At 41.4% G+C, this 23,847-nt stretch overlaps 1 protein-coding gene across 5 annotated transcripts in view; it reads left to right on the forward strand.

Moving 5' to 3' along the window:
- AKAP13 (A-kinase anchoring protein 13) overlaps nt 1-23,847 on the forward strand; it is a 446,306-nt gene that overhangs the window by 161,103 nt on the left and 261,356 nt on the right. For all 5 annotated transcript variants that reach the window (XM_073618416.1, XM_073618419.1, XM_073618420.1 and 2 more), the window contains exon 4: nt 13,730-14,020. In XM_073618416.1, coding sequence (XP_073474517.1) covers nt 13,730-14,020 — 291 coding nt within the window. The remainder of the gene's footprint in view (nt 1-13,729; nt 14,021-23,847) is intronic.

Raw genomic sequence — 23,847 nt, forward strand, 5'->3', positions numbered from 1 at the left:
CATCTGTCATCAGTGCCACATCAGTGTCAGTGCCACGTATCAGTGCCATCTGTCATCAGTGCCACGTATCAGTGCCATTTGTCATCAGTGCCACGTCAGTGTCACATGTCATTGTCCTGGTTCTCCAGGGCCTTCAGAAGTGTAATAGGTAGTCAACAAGTCAGATGTGTCATTTATGCTCCTAGAACACGTGATGGCGCTCCCTGCATGTTGGGACTCTCTATGTGGCCAGGCTGTGAAAAAGTCTCACACATGTGGTATCGTAATACTCAGGAGGAGGAGCAGAATGTATTTTGGGGTGTCATTACAATGACAATTTTGTGGGGAAAAAAAAAAAAAAATCTTCATTTTGCAAAGAATTGTGGGAAAAAATGACAACATCAAAAACCTCACCATGTATCTTACTAAATACCTTGGATTGTCTACTTTCAAAAAAGGGGTCATTTGGGGGGTATTTGTACTTTCCTGACTTGTTCGGGTGGCAAGAAATGAGTACCAGTACTTCAGATGTGATCAATTTTTTATGATTTGCACCATAACTTGTAGACTCTCTAACTTTCACAAAGACCAAATAATATCCACTAATTTGGGTTATTTTTACCAAAGATATGTAGCAGTATAAATTGTGGCCAAAATTTATGAAGAAAAATTACTAATTTGCAAAATTTTATCACAGAAACAAAGAAAAATGCGTTTTTTTTCAAAATTTTCGGTCTTTTTTCATTTATAGCGCAAAAAATAAAAAACCCAGAGGTGATCAAATACCACCAAAATAAAGCTCTATTTGTATGAAAAAAAGGACAAAAAATTCATTTGGGTACAGTATTACATGACTGAGTAATTGTCATTCAAAGTGTGAGAGCGCTGAAAGCTGAAAATTGATCTGGTCACGAGGGGGGTTTAAGTGCCCAGTTGTCAAGTGGTTAAGAATGGCAGGACAGTAAAGAAACCCACAAGGTGATCTCATTTATTAAAGTGGTTTTAAAGGCAGAAGGCTTCAGCTCCCAGCCTTCCCTTATACTTATGCAAGTTCCCATCTTGATCCATCGATGTGCATGGGAGCAGCGGCTTTCCCGTGTCTCTTCTCATTGATTCACATAGCAGCAGGAGCTATTGTCAATCACAGCCAGTGAGCCAATGAGGAGAGAGTGGGGGGGGGGGGCTGAGCAGTGTTGTGTGTGTGAATGGACAATGTGTATTCACAGGAGCGCGGCTCGGGAGCGAGTATGCTGAGAGCTGCTGGGAGCCCGAGCCGGCCGCTCCAACCCCCTCCACAGCTTAGCGCTCCAGTGAGCGTGGGGGGGAGGGGGGCAGAGCAGAGAGCTGGTGACTTGACAGTCACCAGCTCTCTGCTCTGGGAGCTGTGAGAACCGAGTGATCAGCGATGTTTGATCGCTCGGTTATCAGTTGTTAGAGCCGGCAGGGGACAGATGCAGCATCCATCTAGGTAAGTACGATTCTGCAAAAAAACTAACAAAAACATACCTCACTTTTAAGTGGCTATAAATGCAATATATAGCTGAGCAGAGCTGGGGATTTTGGTGGGGATTTTGTTCAACTGTAGACTGGTAAAGATATAAAAGCCAATAATTTTTCAGCTAGCCAGCATCAATTAAAAAAAAGTGAAAAATCCAAGTGGGCACTTAATGTTTCTTAATGACTGGGTATTTATCTGCATATTGCCTGCAGCTTTTACTGAATGTAATGTTGTTTTAGGCATCTATATCCCTAGCCATGTTATTTGCACATTCTTTTTATCCATGATCACATATTGGATACCCATGGAATAATAGGTCAGCTTACTAAATGATCTGTGTTGCTTGGGTCTTTTCAGGTTTGTGGTGCCTGAATATGCCAGCTTTGTGCGGTTGATGTCACCACTGTGGTTATCCGGGATTTAGGACGGCACTGTGCACTTATAAGGCTTGGACCCCTTGGTCAGTCCTTGTCTAGAATGTCACGGACTGTGCATATTTCACACCTATGATTTACATGTGGATTTGTAGACATCTGCTGCTCTCCAGCATGTGATATAAACAGGCCACTGTTGCTAAAACACAAGCTTGCTTAGTGGTCCATTTCTGCATAGTTCACAACTCGTGACCCTGTTGTGTTTTGTGCTTCTGTTCTTCTCCTACTGAAATGTGTTTGAAAGGAAAGAAAAACAAATTGTGCGTTGATTGCCAGTAATGCTTGTGTAACGAATCACTTCTGTGTTCCTGCTGCACACACTAGAAATAGGGAGTACGTAGATGATATGACTGCCATTCATAGGTTTTATAACCTGAATTGTTTTTGTATATATTTATCTATTTACAAATACTTTACCTGATGCACTTTTGGTATTTATTGTGCCTAGTGGGAAGGGCTGCATTGTGAAAACTGCCAACACAGCTGAATGCAGTGTCTGTTCACTTTCCATAGGCGACTGTAAGAATTGTAAATAAACCGTGATAACAAATGAGCAAATCTATCCAATGGATACAGGGAATACTTAGTGTTGCTAAACCCACAATGATAAAATCAGTCTGTATATACAGTAAAGCATGCTTGTTATACTTACTGTGGAACCTAAGGGGTTAATCCTCTGCATTGTGTAAAAAGGCTGTTTGATTCTGTCTTCTCTGATCCTCCCCTTCTTCCACAGTCCCCAATCCATCCCCTGATAGTACAGAGCCTTGCTGTCGGGCTGCACATGCTCAGTTTGGTGTGTATTGCTAGAGTTTTTTTTTCTTTTTTCTTTGGCTCTGTGCTGATCACATGCAACCTCCAATCAGCACTGTCTGGACAGAGGGTTGTGAGTCATGCAGTCTCATAGGACAGTCAGGGGAGAAAGAAAATTCCTCCTACAAGCTTTAAAAAGACACTGATAGAAGTCATAAGACTGCTATATACTGCTGATGAGAAAAGGTATTTAGCAGTTTATATTTACTAACATAATTGCATTTCCATGTTCTGTGTACTGTGGGAGACCAGATATTGGGGGTTATTTACTAAAGGCAAATCCACTGTTCACTACACATTATTTTTTGAGTTCCCCATTTTTTTCCAGCACTGCCTTAACCCTCTTGGGCATGGAGTTCACCAGAGCTTCACAGGTTGCCACTGAAGTCCTCTTCCACTCCTCCATGATGACATCACAGAGCTGGTGGATGTTAGAGACCTTGCACTCCTCCACCTTCCTTTTGGGCATACCCCACAGATGCTCAATAGAGTTTAGGTCTGGAGACATGCTTGGCCAGTCCATCACCTTTACCCTCAGCTTCTTTAGCAAGGCAGTGGTCATCTTGGAGGTGTGTTTGGGGTCGTTATTGTGTTGGAATACTATCCTGCGGCCCAGTCTTCAAAGGGAGGGGATCATGCTCTTCTATAGTATGTCACAGTACATGTTGGACATTCCTTTGTGAGCTCCCTCCTCTCTTTAAGCTGGTTTCCCTCTATATAGATGTTTTTTATCATCAGCCGTTATTTATATTTATATTTTTGTCATACTACTGACTGATTCATTGTTTGTCAAATAAATTTTGTATTTTTATATTACCACTGCCTTGCGTCCATTTAAAGTCCCAAACCTTGAGGAATCTTGTTCTTTAATATATGCCGGGATGGGACGCATAGGCAATTTAGTTGGCTAGATGAGGAAAAGCTTTATCATTATGTTGGCTTTCGTGGTTCCCTCAATGAACTGTAACTCCTCAGTGCCGGCAGCCCCAGACCATGACACTCCCACCACCATGCTTGACTGTAGGCAAGACACATTTGTCTTTGTACTCCTCACCTGGTTGCCGCCACACACGCTTGTCACCATCTGAATCAAATAAGTTTATCTTGGTCTCATCAGACCACAGGACATGGTTCCAGTAATCCATGTCCTTAGTCTGCTTGTCTTCAGCAAACTGTTTGCAGGCTTTCTTGTGCATCATCTTTAGAAGAGGCTTCCTTCTGGGATGACAGCCATGCAGACCAATTTGATGCAGTGTGCGGTGTATGGTCTGAGCACTGACAGGCTGACCCCCCCACCTCCCCAACCTCTGCAGCAATGCTGGCAGCACTCATATGTCTATTTCCCAAAGACAACCTCTGGATATGATTTTGAGCATGTGCACTCAACTTCTTTGGTCGACCATGGAGAGGCCTGTTCTGAGTGGAACCTGTCCTGTTAAACTGCTGTATGGTCTTGGCCACTGTGCTGCAGCTCAGTTTCAGGGTCTTGGCAATCTTCTTATAGCCTAGGCCATCTTTATGTAGAGCAACAATTCTTTTTTCTTCAAATCCTCAGAGAGTTTTTTGCCATGAGCTGCCATGTTGAACTTCCAGTAACCAGTATGAGAGAGTGAGAGCGATAACACCAAATTTAACACACCTGCTCCCTATTCACACCTGAGACCTTGTAACACTAACGAGTCACATGACACATGAAAATGGCTAATTGGGCCCAATTTGGACGTTTTCACTTAGGGGTGTACTCACTTTTTTGTTGCCAGCAGTTTAGACATTAATGGCTGTGTGTTGCGTTATTTTGAGGGGACAGTTTAAACTTACACTGTTATACAAGCTGTACACTCACTACTTTACATTGTAGCAAAGTGTCATTTCTTCAGTGTTGTCACATGAAAAGATATAATAAAATATTTAGAAAAATGTGAGGGGTGTACTCACTCTTGTGAGATACTGTATATAGCATGGCAACAACAACCCATGAGATCCATATAAAATGTAAAAGTTTTATTGTACAAAAGTTTAAAACACACATAGATACCATGTCATGTGACAAATGGGTTCACAGGATAATTTGCATTGACGCAGAATATATGCCACAATACAGCTTGACGCTTTTGAATGATAACATATCTTCATCAGGAGAATTTGTGGATGAATTCTGTATAGTTAAACCCTAGATAATAAAATATATATGTACACTATATTGTCCAAAGTATTGGGACACCTGCTTTTACACACACATGAACTTTAATGGCATGCCAGTCTTAGTCCGTACAGTTCAATATTCTGTGCACAGAAATACATGATGTGATACATTGTGACGTTTCAATAATAATAAAAAACCCTGCGCTGTTTTGGGCAGTTTCAGTATGCCACAAGTGTAACTGAGCCTGGAATCTTTACATCTGACGTACTTTTGTGTTGGATCCTTTTATCCCCCACTGTGTGCTGTGATTCCATTACTTTGTTCTATAATGACATAGGAACTGGTGGATGGAACCACAAGAATGGGGCAGGGAACGTGGGCACCTGATACACCCCGATGTGTGCTGAATGTGAAGCTTCTGTCCGTGGCTTTGCTCTGCAAGTGATGAAGATTTCAATGAACAGGCAGTGGGACGGGTAGGTGTAAACCGCTTTCTTTTGAAGGTAGCATAGTTCTGTTCTTTAAAAGGCGACAAAGTCACATTATAAACACCAAAAGGCATATTAAGACAAGGTAGCCAATAAATAATACCCAGCATCTATCATTTGACTGTCCTGACCACACCTGTTACAATGATTCTACTTGTACTGTAGTGTCTCTTTTATGTTTACCAACAACTATGTAGTATCAGGTCCGATATAAACCATTCAACACAGGTAGACCCTTGCACTACCTAGTTTAGATCAAATTCGCTTTTTTTTTCTTTTTTTTTTTTTTTTTACCCCGGAGGATGCCCTAAAACTATTTTTCAGGTCTTGATAATTCCTTACTAAATCAAATCATTGGAGGTCATTGTGTCCTTACAAAAGTCCTTTGCTGCTCTTCTCGTTTAGAATGTAGGACGGGGACACGTTAGCACAGAGCTTTGTCTCTCTTTTGTGAATTGGACCAACAGAGAGAAATTTGCTCATACCAGCTGAGATCTGCATAGTGATGTTCTCCAACTCAGATGGCATCATGCTACAGCAAATCTATAGTAAAGCATTACTTTCTTTCTCCATAGAGAAAAGACAGCCAAAGATTTTTCCAGCATGATATAGTTATTGGTTTTAACTCTTGAGTGATTTTTATTGTAACTCTACAGCCCAGTAGTGTCAACTTATACTTGAATTTGCCAGACTGCTTGCTTTAAACAGCCTCGATTTGGTCTTACTTTTAGATTTTATGTATTTGGCCTTACATGGCTAAGTTAAAATATACTGGATAGAGTGGAGCAGGATAAAAAAAACCCAAAACTGTCAGGTTATCTTAATCTTACATTGCAGGACACTATTCATAGTCCTTGGGTTATAGGCTGGCAGGTTTAGGAAGTGAAGGGAAATCTTCCTAATGGGACACAGATGGCAAAAAAAAACCTGACAGGGGTCGTAACCCTCCCTCACTCTATCCAAAATGGGGGGAAAAAAAAGTTCTGCCTTTTAGCTCTACTTTAATCTCATCTCGCCGAAGTAATGCAATTATGCGGGCTTCGGCTTGAAGGGGTTGTACCGGGGTGATGCATGCAGCTCTTCAGGCAGTTCCTTTGACCTCATGATTCTCATTTGCTCTGACATGCACTGTGAGCTGTAAGGTCTTATATAGACAGGTGTGTGGCTTTCTTAATCAAGTCCAATCAGTATAATCAAATACAGCTGGACTCAAATGAAGGTGTAGAACCATCTCGAGGATGATCAGAAGAAATGGACAGCACCTGAGTTAAATATGAGTGTCACAGCAAAGGGTCTGAATACTTAGGACCATGTGATATTTCAGTTTTTCTTTTTTAATAAATCTGCAAAATGTCAACAATTCTGTGTTTTTATGTCAATATGGGGTGCTGTGTGTACATTAATGAGGAAAAAAATGAACTTAAATGATTTTAGCAAATGGCTGCAATATAACAAAGAGTGAAAAATTTAAGGGGGTCTGAATACATTCCGTCCCCACTGTGTGTATGTATATGTATGTATATATATAATATATCTCCATAAAGAATACCTGTCCTTGCCTATTACTGTCGCAAGGGATGTTTACATTCCTTGTGATCGCAATAAAAGTGATCAGAAAAAATTAAATTAAATGGACAGTGTTAAAAAAAAAAGAAAGAAGTTTTTTTTTAAAGCCTCCCCATCCCTCCATGCTCACACGCAGAAGCGAAGTCAAGCCCGCAAATGTAAACAGTGTTCAAACCACACATGTGAGGTATCACCGTGATCGTTAGAGTGAGAGCAATAATTAAAGCACTAGACCTCCTAAACTGGTAACCTGTAGAAATGTTTAAAGTACTGCCTATGGAGATTTTTAAGTACCATAATTTGTCGCCATTCCACAAGTGCACGCAGTTTGAAATGACATGTTGGGTATCTATTTACTCGGCCTAACATCTTTCACATTATACAAAAAAAGGGTTTAAGTTTACTGTTTTTGTGTTTTTTTTTTTTTTGTTTTTTTTTTTTTTAATCCATGAAAGTGTATTAATTCCTTAAAAAAAATTGCATTTGAAAGACCGCCACGCAAATACAGTGTGACATAAAATATTGCAACGAACGCCATTTTATTCGCTCGGGTTCCTGCTTGTAAGCAACAAGTGTCGGAAAAATGCTTAGGCATGAAGGGGTTAAAGCAAAATTGGGTGTCCCAGAGTCCGGTCTGAACAGTTTGGTAATGAACTGCCCTTATAGTGAATACTTTGATCATTGGAAGCAATTGTCATTACATTATCCGACATGCTGGAAAATCTCTTTGCAAATAACAGTGGATTGTTCTGTACTGGAAAAAAGGAATACAGTGTTACACTGTGTGAGCCACGTTCATCCATTAACCAAATCGGAAAAAAAAATGATGGTGGCACATCCTGGCATCATGCAAGTCATTTGAGGACAGGCAGATGCTTGCCACCAATCATTGTGGAGGAAACATATGCCTGCTTGAGGATGTAGAAATTGAGGCTGGATTTAGAAATCTCATGATTAATATGGATGATTAATTCTCATGCATTTGCTCAAATTGTATTTGTCAGTTTAGTGGGACAATAAATTTCAATATTGGATATAAATGAATGCAGTTCAGGTGTAAAACAGGAAGCACACAAACCTCATATGACCTCCAATAGCATATATTGTGTCTGTTGTCTTCAGATAAGCTTCGCAAAGCATGACAAGTCTAGCAGCATTGTGCAGTACTGTGGTATAATGTTGGTGTAAGGAAAAATAACTGTTGCTGTAACTGTTTAAAAAAGTGTTACCAGGAGTTCGGCTTTAAAATGGAAATGAAAAATCAATGAATTTAAAGGGGAGTTCCAGGCTGAAATATACAACTAGGTTTTAAACAGTAGAGCAGGTTTCTCTGCCAGTTTCCCTTATTAGCAATGCCGACACCTGAAGCCGATGGACCAATCGGCTTGGGCTGCCGATACTGAAGGAACCCTGGACAGGTAAGTACCTTATATTAAAAGTTCGCAACTACAGCATTTTTAGCTGCTGACTTTTTTACTTTTTTTTTTTTTTTTTTTTTTTTTTTACACAGACTGGTACTCCTGCTTTTAACTGTTTCAAAAAACACTTATATTCCTGTCACGTGTTGGGAATGTAACTTGCATTGGTAGGGCTCTTAACCAAACTGTCAAACCATCCAGTGGCTGGTGTCCTAACTGATCACATGTGCAGCACCATGGCAGTTGAAGATCAAACAGAGGCCAAGATGGCAGCTTCTTTGGCTGAAAGTGATAGAAGGGTTTACTTCAACTTTAAGGCTACATGCCCACGGACGTTTTAAAAAACTGGGTGTAAAGCCAGTACATATGCCAGGAAAAAAGCGGCGTTAAAAATGCAATTTTCTCTGCGTTTTGCTTTGAATTCAATGCACGTTACTCAGCGCTAGCTTTCAGCCGCGTTTCTCTGTCTCTATTTAAAATCAATTATTCCCTATGGGGGCCCATTGGTTTGACTAGAGGTCGCACCAGAAGTCGGATCAAGAGGATCCAACTTGCGGTGCGACTTGTGTGCTGAGAAACTTGCGTGAGGTTCCCCCCCAAGATGATACCAGACCCTTCGGTCTGGTATGGCTCTTATGGCTCTTTTGGTGGAAACCCCCACCAAAAGAAATGGCGTGCCCCCTCCTCCCCAGGATCCATGCCAGACCCTTATCTGAGCACGCAGCCCGGCAGGTCAGGAAAGGGGGGAAAGCAAGCGCCCCCCTCTTCTGGACCATACCAAGCCACATGCCCTCTACATGGGGGGGTTGGTGCTTTGGGGCAGGGGGGGGGGCCCTGCGCCACCCACCCCAAAGCACCTTGTCCCCATGTTGATGAGGTCAAGGGCCTCTTCCCGACAACCCTGGCCATTGGTTGTCGGGGTCTGCGGGCGGGGAGCTTATCGGAATCTGGCGGCCCCCCACCCTATGTGAATGAGTATTGGGGTACATCGTACCTCTTCTCATTCACCTGGGGGAAAAAAGTGTCAATAAAAAAAAAACACACTACACAGGTTTCTAAAGTAATTTATTAGGCAGCCCTGGGGGTCTCTTCTGACTTCGGAGTTCTCTTCCGACTTCTCCGCGCTCTCCGGTGTCTGCCAGGCTCCTCTGCTATCTTCTGCTCTTCTGCCCGCTCTTTTGCTAGCGTTTGCCTGGTCTTCTCTGTTGTCTAATTCCCTTTTCTCTTCATCCGATGTTGACTCGACGTCCTCTCCCGCTGTAATGCCGTGTGCGCTGTGTGCAATGACTTATATAGGCATGGGCCGGGGTCACCGGGTGATGTCATCCGGTGACCCGCCCTTTATGACGTCACAGTCCCGGGGCATGATGGGACTCAATAGTCCATCAGTACATCAGGACTGATCATTTTTCAGTTATTTACACCATAGTTTGTGGATTGTATAACTTTCCTACAGACTAATATACACTGATTTGGGTTACTTTCACCAACGAAATGTAGCAGAATACATTTTTACCTACATTTTATATAGAAAGATTATTTATTTGCAAAATTATATAACCGAAATGAAGCAGAATGTTTGTTTTTTGTTTTTTTTGTTGTTTGTTTTTTTCAAAATGTCTTTTTTTTTAAATTTATTTAGCAAAAACTAAAATACCCAGTGGTGATTAAATACCTCCCAAAAGAAAGCTTTGGTTTTGTGAAAAAATTATGAAAAATTCATAAGGGGTACAGTGTTGCACGACCGAGCATTTGTCATTTAAAGTGCGACAGCTAAAAACTGGCCTGGGCAGTAAGGGGGTAAATGTGGCCAGTATTGAAGTGGTTAAATCTTCAAGCCTTAAAGTGTGTGTGTGTGTGGGTTTTTTTTTTTAACATGCAAAAAATACAATAATGGTCCTGGCAGTGTGAGGGTTTTAGTCCGCAGCAGTTTCCTGATATACAGCCAGGTAGCTCTGTGGTTTGCTGTCATGTTATCATTGCTGTATTTCATCCATTTCATAGTTATGCAGGTTCCCTATGTACAGCATTATGCGTTGAAAACATGAATTGTAGGAGATCGTGAAGGGGCAAGAACACAAAAAAACTTTTTTCAGTTTTGTGAAAGCTCCACTAATCTCCTGACATTGCCGTGTGCAGAGCGAGCCGTAGAGTTCCTCTGATTATTTCACAGATAGATGACACTATGCAATGTCATTATGTCTAAACACAACTAAATCTTTAATCCAATTAGAGTATCATCGGCAGAACTCTACAGCCGGCAACATTACACATTGCAAGTTGTCAATAATAAAGCAGAAGCTGAACGTGACCCTGTCATGGAATAAAAAGGATACACTGTGAGCGCATAATTGCTAATCGCAAAGTAATCTGTCCTATTTAGGCCCATACACACGAACGTGAACATGTATGCTCAAAATATGCTGGATTTTTTTCTGCCAGAAAAATGCCTCTAAGTACATGCGTTTTGTGCACGTATGGTGTTGAGTTTAAATGCATTGTACGGGTTAAAATATTGATTTATTCTGGTGGTTGGAATATATTAAAGTGCATGTGTGCAAGTTTCATAATGTATGCTCATAAGCTCCTCTCAGAACGCACCTTTTGGTGCTTTCCTTTTATTTTCCTGCTTGCTAACACTCTTCTTCATATACGCCTGTAGCGATGTGTGCATGGGCACATAGGCTAATATAGAGGTGCGTTTACAGGCTTAAAGCGGAGTTCCAGCCTCTTAAGAAAAGAATGAAATGTAAGCAGCTACAAATAATATAGCTGCTGACTTTTAATATAAGGACACTTATCTGTCCAGGAATCCCGTGATGTTGGCCCCCCCGAAGCCGATTCGTCCATTGGATCGGGTGGAGGCGCCGGTATTGCAACTAAGAGAAACCGGTGTAATGTCAAAACAGCCAACTCATTCATCTCCAACCACGTCACTTCCGGTTACTCTCCAGCATCAGTAATTGGAGATTTGGATGAGTTTGCTGTTTTGACAGAACACCCGCAGCGTATACACTACGGTACACCCTATAATGAGCTGACATTGTTAGTCTGCCCGCTACTAACCAACAACATGGCGGCGGCAACTTTTTCCTCCTTAGCCGCTATTCTGTCAAAACATCCAAGTCATTGTGTACTGTGGTGTATTCGCTGTCGGTGTTGTGTCCAAAACAGCCAACTCGTCAATCTCCATTTACTGATGCTGGAGAGTAACCGAAAGTGACGTTCTTGGAGATTTCGACGAGTTGGCTATTTTGACGGAACACCAGCTGTGAAGCTTTCAGGCTGCACAGATGGTTTCTTACTGCACACACACGAGTTGCGCTATGCTTTCTGAATGGCCCTGTTGTCTTCTGGGACACACACAGGTTCCAGAAGGCAGCGGGGAGGGGGGAGGAGGCAGGCGGGACTGATGAAAACCTGAAGATGCCGTACCTCGCCAGTTTAGGATGGAAGCCCTGCTGGAATTTTTTTTTTTTTTACATTTAAAGCATGTAATAAATGACAAAGGATTCACTAAGCACTCCGGCTGGCTAAAGAGGCAGCACACACTTTTAGACACGGATGTTGAACCAGCCTACTGAGCCCCCTGGCCTCTAGTAAACCTTTTTTCAGTCAAGGCATCTTTAAAAACTATGGACAGTCTTGAGGCACCCCATTCTAAAATGTAAAAACTATTCTAATAGTTTTACACAATTCAGCAACATCCACACGTTGGACACTCAACGTTAGAGGTGATTCATTCTTCCAAAGCAAATACACTTTTGCGAACTGATACTGACTAGTATGCCAATGTTTCTCGAAGGTTGTAATGGTGCACAATGAAAACCTGTGGCTTTGTGTAACTAAAAGGCAGGCTTCATCCATAGGCCGGTTTGCATGCAATTTTTAGACATTTTGCCAAGGCGCCTCTGAAGAAACCTCCTGGCACCCTGATTGAAAAAGGCTGCTCTAGTTCATCCAGTCCTATGTATACATTTTTGTCTGATCTTTGCAACCCACAGACTTTCAACACAGTAAGTTGAGAGAACAGTGAAAGGAAATGACAATGCCATCTGTTGGCTGGATAGGTGTACATGATAATATTGTCATATATTTATATATTTATATTTATCTGAATACTATTACAAGGCAACGACATTGTATGCAGTGCTATATATATATATATATATATATATATATATATATATATATATATATATATATATATATATATATATATATATATATATATATACAATTAATATTTCCATATAGTTTTGTTTTTAACTAAATTGGCATTCTGTATAATGTATCACAGTATTAAAGTTCTTTCTTAATGTGGTATGTTTATGCTCTTTGGGACTCCAAATAAGGAAAGCAAAACCACTCACCATATTAAAATCCTCAGAACACATCATCGAATCATCCAACAAACAGACTACTCCATGTGATGTACAGAGCTAATGCGTTTCACACGGTCAGGAGCTTACTGTAAGGTCAGCCTATGAGTAAGCTCCTGACAGAGTGAAATGCATTAGAGTGCTGTACATTAGATGGAGTAGTCTTTTTGTTGGATTATTCAGTAAATTGTTCTGAGGCTTTTATTATGGTGAACAGTTCCTCCTTTTGTAGAGACTGTGCTAGTGCCCGACGACTATCGGAACCGCCTCCCATTCATCTATGGGGGGTGGGGTGGGGGGGGGGGTTATTTAAAGCTTGCAGCAGAATATTTGCCCTTTGCTATGTTCATGGTTTAGTAGAGTGCAGTACAGTGCCTTGAGAAAGCATTTACACCCCTTGGAATTTTCCACATTTTGTCATTTTACAACCAAAAAACGTAAATGTATTTTATTGGGATTTTATGTGATAGACCAACACAAAGTGGCACATAATTGTTGTTGTGAGGTGGAAGGAAAATGTTTTACAAATAAATATGTGAAAAGTGTGGCGTGCATTTGTATTCAGCCCCCCTGAGTCAATACTTTGTAGAACCAACTTTCACTGCAATTACAACTGCAGGTCTTTTGGGGATGTCCCTACCAGCTTTGCACATCTAGAGAGGGACAGTTCTGTCCATTTTTCGTTGCAAAATAGCTCAAGCTCTGTCAGACAACAATTATGTGCCACTTTGTGTTGGTCGATCACATAAAATCCCAATAAAATACATTTACGTTTTTGGTTGTAACATGACAAAATGTGGAAAATTTCAAGGGGTATGAATACTTTTTAAGGCACTGTATGTCAACTTCTTCAACATATTTTAAAGGGCACCATCTTGATTTGTTTACTGAATGGAAATCGTGAATGACTGCCAGGAATAATGAGAATTGGAAAATTGCTTCATTTACACCATATAATCCTCCATTGACTGTTATTTTATGAACCTTTTTATTTATTTTCTCTTTCAGCTCACGGCTGTTGTGAAATTGTTACCGTCTCGCTGTGTGCATCCAAGAAAGGCTCGGTGGTTGTGTTGGGAGAGGAGAGCTTTGAATTCACCCATGATGAAGCATACGATTCTGCTCAGTTTCTAGTGGCCAATGCCACCAACCAGCAGGCCCTGAACTTCGCTCGGTTCCTGATCAGCGCACAGCCACATCCGGGGGATTTGACCATTCTAGATAAGAAGATCACGTTGGCTTTTAAACATCTTCAGTTGCCCAGTGGATGGAATGTTCTTGGAGAAACTCCTTTATCAGGTGAAGATTATCTATATAAAATGAAATATTGAGCAAACACAGGCATTTTGTCCTCACAGCAGTGCATTTTTGTTTGCATGCTAAAGGATTGAATGTTTGATCATTCCCAATGTCCATTTGATTTAACTGGTAGACTAGTTAGACTTTGAACGGGGTACACATGCTCTAAAGTGTAATCGTACACAGGATGTGTGAGGCATGTCCAGTTTCTCTGCCCTGCTTCTGAGACCCCCCTCTCGGTATACCGTAATTGTCAGCTGTGATTAATCAAAGCCATCATTAAAGTGTTATAAACCCACAACAGTAAAATCAGTTTGTATATGTAGTAAAGCATGCTTGTTATACTCACTGTAGAACTTAAGGGGTTAATCCTCCGCAATGTGTACAAAAAGCTGTTTGATCCTGTCTTCTCTGATCCTCCCCTCATTCAACAGTCCCCTTATAATTTCCTGATAACACAGAGTCTATGGTGTCAGGCTGCACATGCTCAGTTTGGTGTGTATTGCTAGAGAGGTTTTTTTTTTTTTTTCTCTTGGGAGGATGCATGTGATTAGCACAGGGCTAATCAACACTGTACAGACAGAGGGTCAGGGATCTTGCAGTCTCATCAGATTGTCAGAAAACTGCTCCTACAAGCTTTAAGACCCCTTTTACACTGGGGCGCTTTGCAGGCGCTACAGCGCTATAAATAGCACCTGCAAAGTGCCCTGAAAGAGCCGCTCCTCACACTCCAGTGTGAAAGCCCGAGGGCATTCAAACTGGAGCGGTGCACTGGCAGGATGGTAAAAAAAAATCCTGCTAGCAGCATCTTTGGAGCGGTGAGGAAGGGGTGTATACCGTTCCTTCACCGCTCCTGCCCATTGAAATGAATGGGCAGCGCAACTATACCGCCGGCATAGTGCTGCTGCAGCAGTGCTTTGCAGTGGTTTTAACCCTTTTTTGGCCGCTAGCAGGGGGGTAAAACTGCCACTGCTAGCGGCCGAATACCGCCGCTAAAACGGCACTAAAAATAGCGCTGTTTTGCCGCCTGCGCCCACACCGCCCCAGTGTGAAATGGGCCTAACCGACACAGATAACTCACAAGACTGCTATATACTGCTGATAAGAAAAGATATTTCGCTGTTTATATTTACTATAACAATTGCATTTCCATGTTCTGTGTACTGTGGGAGACCAGATATAGTGAATGCAGGGTTCTGGGTTTAGTAACACTTTAAAGTATACTCAAAAAAGAAGTTGATGGCTGTAGCTGTCAAAAAACAGTCAATGTTTATAGACAAAACTGCTTCAAGCCACAATTATACAAAGATACTATGTAACATGTTACTTTTTGTATCTTTCTGTTCATTCATTCATCTCCAGAAAGAAAATCATTGTTGCAAGACAATATCAAACAAAGAGAGCCTTGTTTTTCCTTAAACAAAATATGTATTAGCCTGTTATCTTTAGTAATGACACAAATTATTGCATAATAAATGTGACCATAGCAGAAATGTAAAAATTGCTCTAGTCATTCATAATACTTTTTTTTTTTTTTTTTTTTTTTTAAATAGTGATGACATAATCTGTTTTCAGTGGCATAAGGAGCTTATGGAACAAAACAAATGGAGAAACAGCAGAACACTAATCTTCCCAGTGAATGGCTGTGTCCGGGGGGGGGGGGGGGGGGGGGGGGGCGAGTGGGTCTGATCAGTCAAGGACAGGCAGGCTATTCTCCCAGCACAGGCAGATAACTGATCAGGCTGGGATGGATTTTCTTCTATGCCTAACATGGTTAGTTTGAAATAGAAAAGCAGAGGGAGTGGCAGGATCACCAGAGGTTTCACACAAAGGAAGCAACATGTAGCAGAATGCATTTTGGCCTAAATTTAAGAAGAAATTGTATTTTTACATTTTTATTGGATATGTTTTATAGCAGAAAAACTTTTTTTTTTTTTTAATTTACTTATATCATAAAAAATAAATGCAGTGGTGATCAAATTTGTGTGAAAAAATTAATATAAATGTAATTTTAAGTACAGCATTGCATGACTGTGACAATGACAATTACCAATTAAAGTAGTGCAGTGCTGAATAAGAAAAAATGCTCTGGACATGAATGGGATAAAATCATCCAAAGGTCAAGTGGATAACGAATTAGCATGTTAACGAATATAGCCAATCCTCGGAAATGACTTCCGAAAAAACAAATCAATTTGGAACAACAAATATAAGAAACAAATCTGAATATACTAGACAAATTCTGAAAATGAATCATTCTAACATAATGAAATGTTGAAATGATTTACCTAAATAATCTGAAACCAAACCGATTATTCTGTTGTGCACATCTCTAGGCATGGGTGCTTTTCATCTGCACAATATTATATGACAAATGGTTTATTACAGTGTTCGGTGGAGTTTACAATACAGTAAAACCTTGAATTGAGAGTAACTTGGTCTCTGATAGCGTTTTGCAAGACCAAAAAAAAAAAATCATAGTGAAGCATTTGTTTTTATTTTGTGTCCCTCTTTGTAACTGTTAAGGTAAATGGCTCATAGATTATATAAAGCCAGGAATTTTGTCACCACATACCTTCCGCATGCTACAATGTGAGTTTACTCAAGCGTGTCAATTCCCACATACCATCACTCTAAGTCACATTGCTCACAGCGTTCACAGGGTCATAGAATGAATCTTGTGCTGTGAGCGCTGTGATGTGTTGTGGGAACTCCTTGGTGGTGACTGCTGAGTCAGGGAACCTGCAGGTTTTCAGTGTCAGATACGGATTATGCCAGGTGTGAGCACAGGCTTAAGGGGCCACACTGATGGCTTACTTCTGTATTGGGTGTGATAACTGCATTATTGTTTGGCAGTAAACAGCGGCTGCAGTTTGGAAGGTCACATGTCAGGTTTAAGGAGTGAGAAGATACTGTATTATAGGAAGTAGAGCTGCACGATTCTGGCTAAAATGAGAATCACAATTTTTTTTTTGCTTAGAAGATAGATCAGGATTCTCTCACAATTCTCACGGCGTAACATCATCTTTCACATTAAACAAAAAAATTCAGTGTAACGAGCCCCTTGCTTGCTCGGTTCCACTCTCCCGACACTCCTCTGCAGCTATAGAATCAGATTGCAGATCGCAACATTTGATTGCTCGGTCATCCAATGTTCCGGGATTAGAACTACAGCTATGTGCTGTTCTAACCCAGTTGTGATAGCTCAGAACAAACACCAGGCAGGCTGTATGTAAGTTCAAACAGGAATCTCACTTTATTGCAAAATACAGGCTTTTATACACTAAAAGTGGAGGTGCAGACCTCCTGCTCATATTACTCTAACAATACAGCTGTAACCTAATTAACCTAATTAACATGAGCTAATTAACTAATCCCTTTAGACAGCCTAGATGACTCAGACATGACCTTTAGGCCAGACTGGCTGTCTTGTAGTTCAGAAAATCCAATCAACATTATCACAATCAACATAGACTCTTCTTCACACAATAGCAGAGTTAATTAAAGCGGAGGTCCACCTATCTATCGTTTTTTGGTTTTTTTTGGAGTTCATTCACAAACTTTTGTTCTCATGATTATCTACTCACATGTTCTGTGTAATAAGTCTGCCTGTGTCCGATTTCGTTGTAAAGAATAACTTATAAAATTCACTGAAGGCGGTTTCCATCTTCATTGTGGGCATTTGAAGCCCACAAGCATGTATTTCCTGGATGCAGTGAATGCTGTGCTCCCAGCATTCACCGAGATGTTGTGATGATGCTGTTGCACAATGCATGCTGGGAAGCCTGAGACTAGCTCCCAGGGGACTGTGGGAGGTCTGGGAGAGGCTAGAAACACACCTACTCCCATGGGAGGAAAACCAGGAAGTGCTAAGAAGATTAGAAAAAAAAAGGTAATTACGGCGATTTTAAATTTTTTTACACAGCATGTCAGCATCTAGGCAAGGAAGAGAATGCATAGAGATAATGTTCAAAATTTGGGTGGAACCCCGCTTTAACACAAACAACAATGGGGATCTAATGACTCTTAGATCCCATACTATAGACTTATTTACAATACACATTTTAGCAGACAACAGACAGACAGGTGCTGGGATTTACCTCAGCATCTCCTAACAGTATCTGTCCCAGCATTATGAATCAGCCACTATTCCAATATGGCAAATCCAGTGTCCCCAAAGTCTGTGTGTCCTGGGGGACCAGGACCTGAATCCACAGTAATACCACCTCAAGGGTCCCCAGGCATACAGCTCACAAAGAGCACCGTTCCCCCAAATGCAAGGGCCCCCGATCGTTCGACAAGAGGCTAGCATGCAGTCCCCTCCAAAAGTCTCTCTCCCGGCTAGGTCTGTCACATTGAGCTAACTTTACTGTGTTTTTTTAAAATTTATTTATTGAAGTGTATTTCTCCCAAAAATTGTGTTTGAAAGCCCACTGTGCAAATACACTGTGACATAAAATATTGCAACAATCGCCATTTTATTGCCTAGGGTCTCTGCTAAAAAAATATATATAATGTTTGGGGGTTCCAAGTAATTTTCTAGCAAAAAAAAAAATCTGATTTTAACTGTAAGAAACAAGTGTCAGAAAAAGGTTTAGACTTTAAGTGGTTAAACTTCCTGCATTAGTTTTATCCCTTTGATCTAAGATGGAAGAGTTACAATGTTAAAATCTTGGCAGACTGCCAGAGTGAGCAGAGAACTCTCTATACTTGTTACATGAAAAAATCGGGGAAACTCTGCAATACAGATCGTCAGGGGGGTTGAATGAGATCGTCTTTTTTTAAAACGATTAATTGTGCAGCTCTTATAGGAAGCAGATATTCACAGCAGCCACATGAACAGTTTATTTGCATTTCTCAAATTTGCAACATTTGTCTACAAAAAGTTAATTGCATGCTTTTTTTTGTAAAGTCAAGATAACCGCTCTCCTATTGGTGTATAAATCAGTGGCGGCTCCCAGTCAATCACGGCGGTCACATGATCATAAACCCCACCTCCCGGCATCTGAATCCTCTTAAAGGGCAGGAAGGCACCAGCACAAAAAGGTTAAAGGAGTTGTATGGTTACAAGATACACTTTCATTTTAGAACCTCAGCATTGTAATAGCAATACGGCTTACTGAAAATGCTGTGAGTGCTGCCTGTCTGCTGGCCCATTCTTTCCACAACTTCTCAGGATCTCTGCATGCTTTGCTTCTTCTCTGCTGTTTACTTTCTGTTTTCTAAGGACTAAATAACCCATGGTACCTTTGCTGCCTGCACACAGTGATTTCTGGACGGACTTCACCTATTGAAATTCCTCTTCAGTACCGCTCTAGTTCAGATACGTTTACAAACTTTAAGATCGTACGGAGTTAAAGGAGTAGGCTAGAAATAATTGAATTACAATATGGAAATGCACATATGATTTTACATTCTGCTACGCTTTAAGGTCAATGGGCCTTTATTTGTTGTTCTCTGTTGCCATTTATCTTCAAAAGGACTTGGTATGAATCCTTTAGCTGCTAATGCTTGACACAATCTCGGGAATCTCTCACAGTCCCCGGGAGTCAATCTTGAGCCTCTAATATGCTGCATGTAAGCGGGTGTTTTAGTGAACTGACAGGTTAAACAGTTGTTAACTCCAGTGATCACACCAACGGGTTTCACTGTTGCATAATCGACCCTGATAACTTAAATAGGTTCTGCAGCTGGGGAAATTTGCTCACTCAAGGAAGCCGCAGATAATGGCTCGTACACACTATAAGAAAATCAGGCGAACATTTTCGTCCAAAGAATTTTCGTATAGTGTGTACACATCTTTCAAATGCATGAAGGTAAAAAAAAAACCTTCAGCCTTTAGAATGGTTTTACCAGTGTAGCGTTACACAGGAGGTTGGGCGCTAAAATGATTGTTCTTGCTCCGATATTTGTGGTGATACCTCACATGTGTGGTGCAATCACAGTTTACATATGTGTGGGAGACTGAGGTGTGCGTTCGCAATTGTGTGTAAGCACGGGGGGGTGCTTAAAAGTTGTTTTTTTAAAATGTTTTAATTTTTTTTTTTACACTCACTTTTTTGCTTTGAACGACATCACTTCTGATAGCATAAGCCGTGACAGGTCCTCTTTTTAGAGAGGTGTGGGGTCCATTGGACCCCAGATGTCTCCTCTGGCCTCCAAAGCATCAGATCATACCAAGATCAGTTTAAGCTATTGCTTTTGCAAGTTGGTAACTCTTGGTTTCATGAGACCGAAACCGAAAGTGACCAAATCCTCATCGCTTCTGGTTTCTGACGTTTCACTGTGTTTCGAGAACTGGATTCCGTCTTATCTTGTGACAATGACACTTTAAAGTGGGTGGGATGTATTGGGCAGCAAGTGAACATCCTGTCCCTAAAGCAGATGTGTTGAAATCCAGAAAAAAAATGTTCAAGCGTAAAGATTTGAGCAACTTTGACAAGGGCCAAATTGTAATGACTTGACGACTGGGACAGAGCAACTCCAAAACTGCACCTCTTGCGGGATGTTCCCGTTCTGCAGGGGTCAGGACTGACCAGTAGTGGTCCAAGGAAAACAAAAAGGCCAACTGGTGACAGGGTCACGGCGGCCAAGGTTCATTGATGCAGGTAGGGAAAAAAGGCTGGCCCATGTAGTCCAATCCAATAGACAAGCTACTGTAGATTAAATTGCTGAAAAAGTTCATGCTGGTTCCAAAAGAAAGGAGTCAGAACACACAGTGCATGGCAGGTTGTTGTGTACTGAGCTGTGTAGCCGCAGACTGGTCAGGGTACCCATGCTGACCCGTGTCCACAGCCATAAGTGCCTACAATGGCCATGTTGGCATCAGAAGTGGACCACGGAGCAATGGAAGATGGTGACCTGGTCTGATGAATCATGTTTTCTTTAACATCATGTAGATGACCGGGTGCGTGTACATCCCTGACCTAGGGAAGAGATGGCACCAGGATGTACTATGGGAAGAAGACAAGCCGGCAGAGGCAGTGTGATTCTTTGTCTAGTGGTGTCCATGCCTCGATGGGTCAGGGTTTTTATTTGGTGGCAAAAGGGGAACCTACTTAATACTAGGTGGGTGGTCATATTGTTATGGCTGATCGATGTATATTATTTTGTGTTGCTGTTCTTACTACAACATGTGCTAGTAAGATTTTTATCACTTACGTTTACAGAACTTTAACTGTAAACGTCTAATCGTCACGGGGAAGTTATTTTATATACAGGTCACCAATGTTTTTGCACTGTTTGCAAATACAATTTTTTTTTTTTTTTTTAAATCTGCTGAGCCGGCCCAGTGAGTGAAATAATTCATTCCGTTTCATATGGTTTCAGTAAACTGCACTAAACTGAAATCCAGCGGGTGGTTCTGTCACCAGATGCTGCACGCACGTTTCGTCAGTTTACAGCAGCTCAGCTGTCTAAACAGCTTGAGCTTCCATCTTTATAATCTCCTTGAACTTCACATGTGTGGGGCTGCTGCACATCATGCAGCTTTAGACAGACGAGGACTTTTAAAACAAGCAATGTAGCAAAGTGCGGCAGTCTGTATTTACACTATTTTCAGAAAACAGTACAAGGAGTAAAATGAATGTCTTCTCTGCTGTATGTTCTAGACACTGCTCCTTTCTGCGGGAGCTCCCTTTATATTTGTTTGCACAGGCACTGCAGCTTGTCATGTCACATGCTACCGGGGAGGTCATGTCAGATTTGTTAAAGTGACATTTAAAACATCAAGTCTGTTTATTATTTGACGAATTGTATATATTTTTTTATAGTTTGTCATGCAGAGCAAAGTAAATCCAACATTCGTCAAAATGTTTGAAGAACTCCACCAGGTACCGTTTGTACCTTTTTATAGTTTGTACTTTAGGAACGCGGAACCACACTGCATCTGAGCGCTACAATCCAAAAACGGTATTTAATTCATTTTTGGTATTCAAATCAGACTTAGAAATCACATTGAAAATCGACCCCCTAGCATTTCTGGCAGTGGCCATCTTGAGTAGGGGCAGATGATTCATGTAGCATTTACGTCCTGGAATCCATCTGCCCAAGATCTAGCATGCGGGCAGGAGGAGGTGCTTGGCTAAGAAAACCCCTCTTGAAGACTCTTGGGATTTATGACAACATTTGCCTAGGCATGGCAAACAGGAAGTAACTGAAAAGAATGTAAACAAAAGTTTAAAACAAATAATTATGATATACTTATCTATTTACCAATACAAGCAGCATAAGGATTACAAATAGTCAGTGTTGAGTGAGAGGGTGAAGTTTGTGTGGCACCCTCCTAAGCGGAGCAGGTTGCTAGGTAAGTTTAGTTTAAATTTAGTTTAGCTTATCTGTAATCAGTGGAGCAAGGGTTGGTTGATCTAGCCTGCTCAGTGTTACACAGGTTGCTGGTCTGATTGCTTCCCCCCTGGAAGCTTCTGGAAGTGCAGTGGGAGTGAGAATGGTAGAGCAGCTTGAATATTTAGGGAGACCCAGCCAAATTCCCAGAGAGTTGTGCTCAGAAGGGGACTGTGCAGTCCATAAATTGTTTGGAGCACTAAAGCAGGGGGCTTTTGGATCCTGGGTAGCCTTGCCTGAGGAGTCCCCTGTTTAAGGAGTTCTGCCTCTTGGTGCAGTCTGCTTGAGATGCTGCTTAAAGCACCAGCCATGGCTTTTTCGGGGGGGGGGGGCTTTCCCTAAAGTTTGGGGTTTCCTGTGTTTTTTTTTTTTTTTTGGTCTGGAGGATGGCAGGTAGAGGCTGGATGGTAGAGGGTTCAGTGTTTGGGTCTATCGTGAGTCTGTGTCTCCCTCACAATTAAGAGTTCTGTGCTGGATGCTGGAGTGAACGGTCACAAGTTCAATAGTTGTGGTGACTGTGCTCTCTACAGCAAATAACGTTCTTTGCACACTCAAGTGGTTCTTACTCACCATTGGCAGGGTCTTTTTCCTCTTTTTGGCCCCAGTGAGTCCCCTGACCTCCCCTCCTGGTCTGGTTTGTGTGTGGGGGAACTGGGTCAGCTTTTCAGGCTAGGCACCCCTCTTTTTTGAGGCACGCCACCTGTGTTAGATCTCCGGCTCAAGCAAACTGGGAACATCTTTTTGCATTCATATGTTTTTAATCTGCATGGTCTGAAAGGGTTGTCATCTCAATATATATAACACTTAGTATTCTCGCTTAATTATACCCTTGAGGAAGGAGATACACATATGTGTCGGGTGCAAGAATTACTGGTTTACTACTTGTACTATGTTGTGATGACAGCACTGTAAATTTGTTCTATTGTATCTTTTTTATGTGTTTTTTATATTTTGTACTTATTATATTGAATAAACATTTTTCAAACTAGATTAATCTTTCTCAAACGATTTCTGTGCCTTAAAAGTCCACCACAAGGGGATTTTGTTTCTTTTCTATATTATTGGATGTGGCACAACCCAATGCTCAATTATAGCCGACTCACCACTTGCTCCCTCACAAAGAGACCAGCTTGGATATTTATGGTGACCCAGCCAATCCCTGGGGAGGTGTGTCCAGAAGGGGGCAGAGCAGTTCATAAATAGTCAGAAGCAGTAGAGTAGGGGGCCTTTGCATGCCTGGTAGCCTTGCCTGAGGAGTTCCCTGTTTGAGGAGTTCTGCCCCTTAGTGCAGTCTGCTTGCTGAGTGTTCGAGGTACCAGCCATGGCTTTTGCTTAGGGACCCTTTCCTAAAGTCTTGGGTTTCCTGTTGTTTTTTTTGTTTTTTTGGTCTAGAGAAGCACTCTGGAGGATGTCAGGTAGAAGCTGGATGGAAGAGGGTCCAGTGGTAGGTGTTTATCGTGAGTCTGCGTCTCCCTCACTAAGAG

The sequence above is a fragment of the Aquarana catesbeiana genome, linkage group LG03 (assembly GCF_042186555.1).
Source record: "Aquarana catesbeiana isolate 2022-GZ linkage group LG03, ASM4218655v1, whole genome shotgun sequence".
In the NCBI taxonomy this organism is placed as follows: domain Eukaryota; kingdom Metazoa; phylum Chordata; class Amphibia; order Anura; family Ranidae; genus Aquarana; species Aquarana catesbeiana.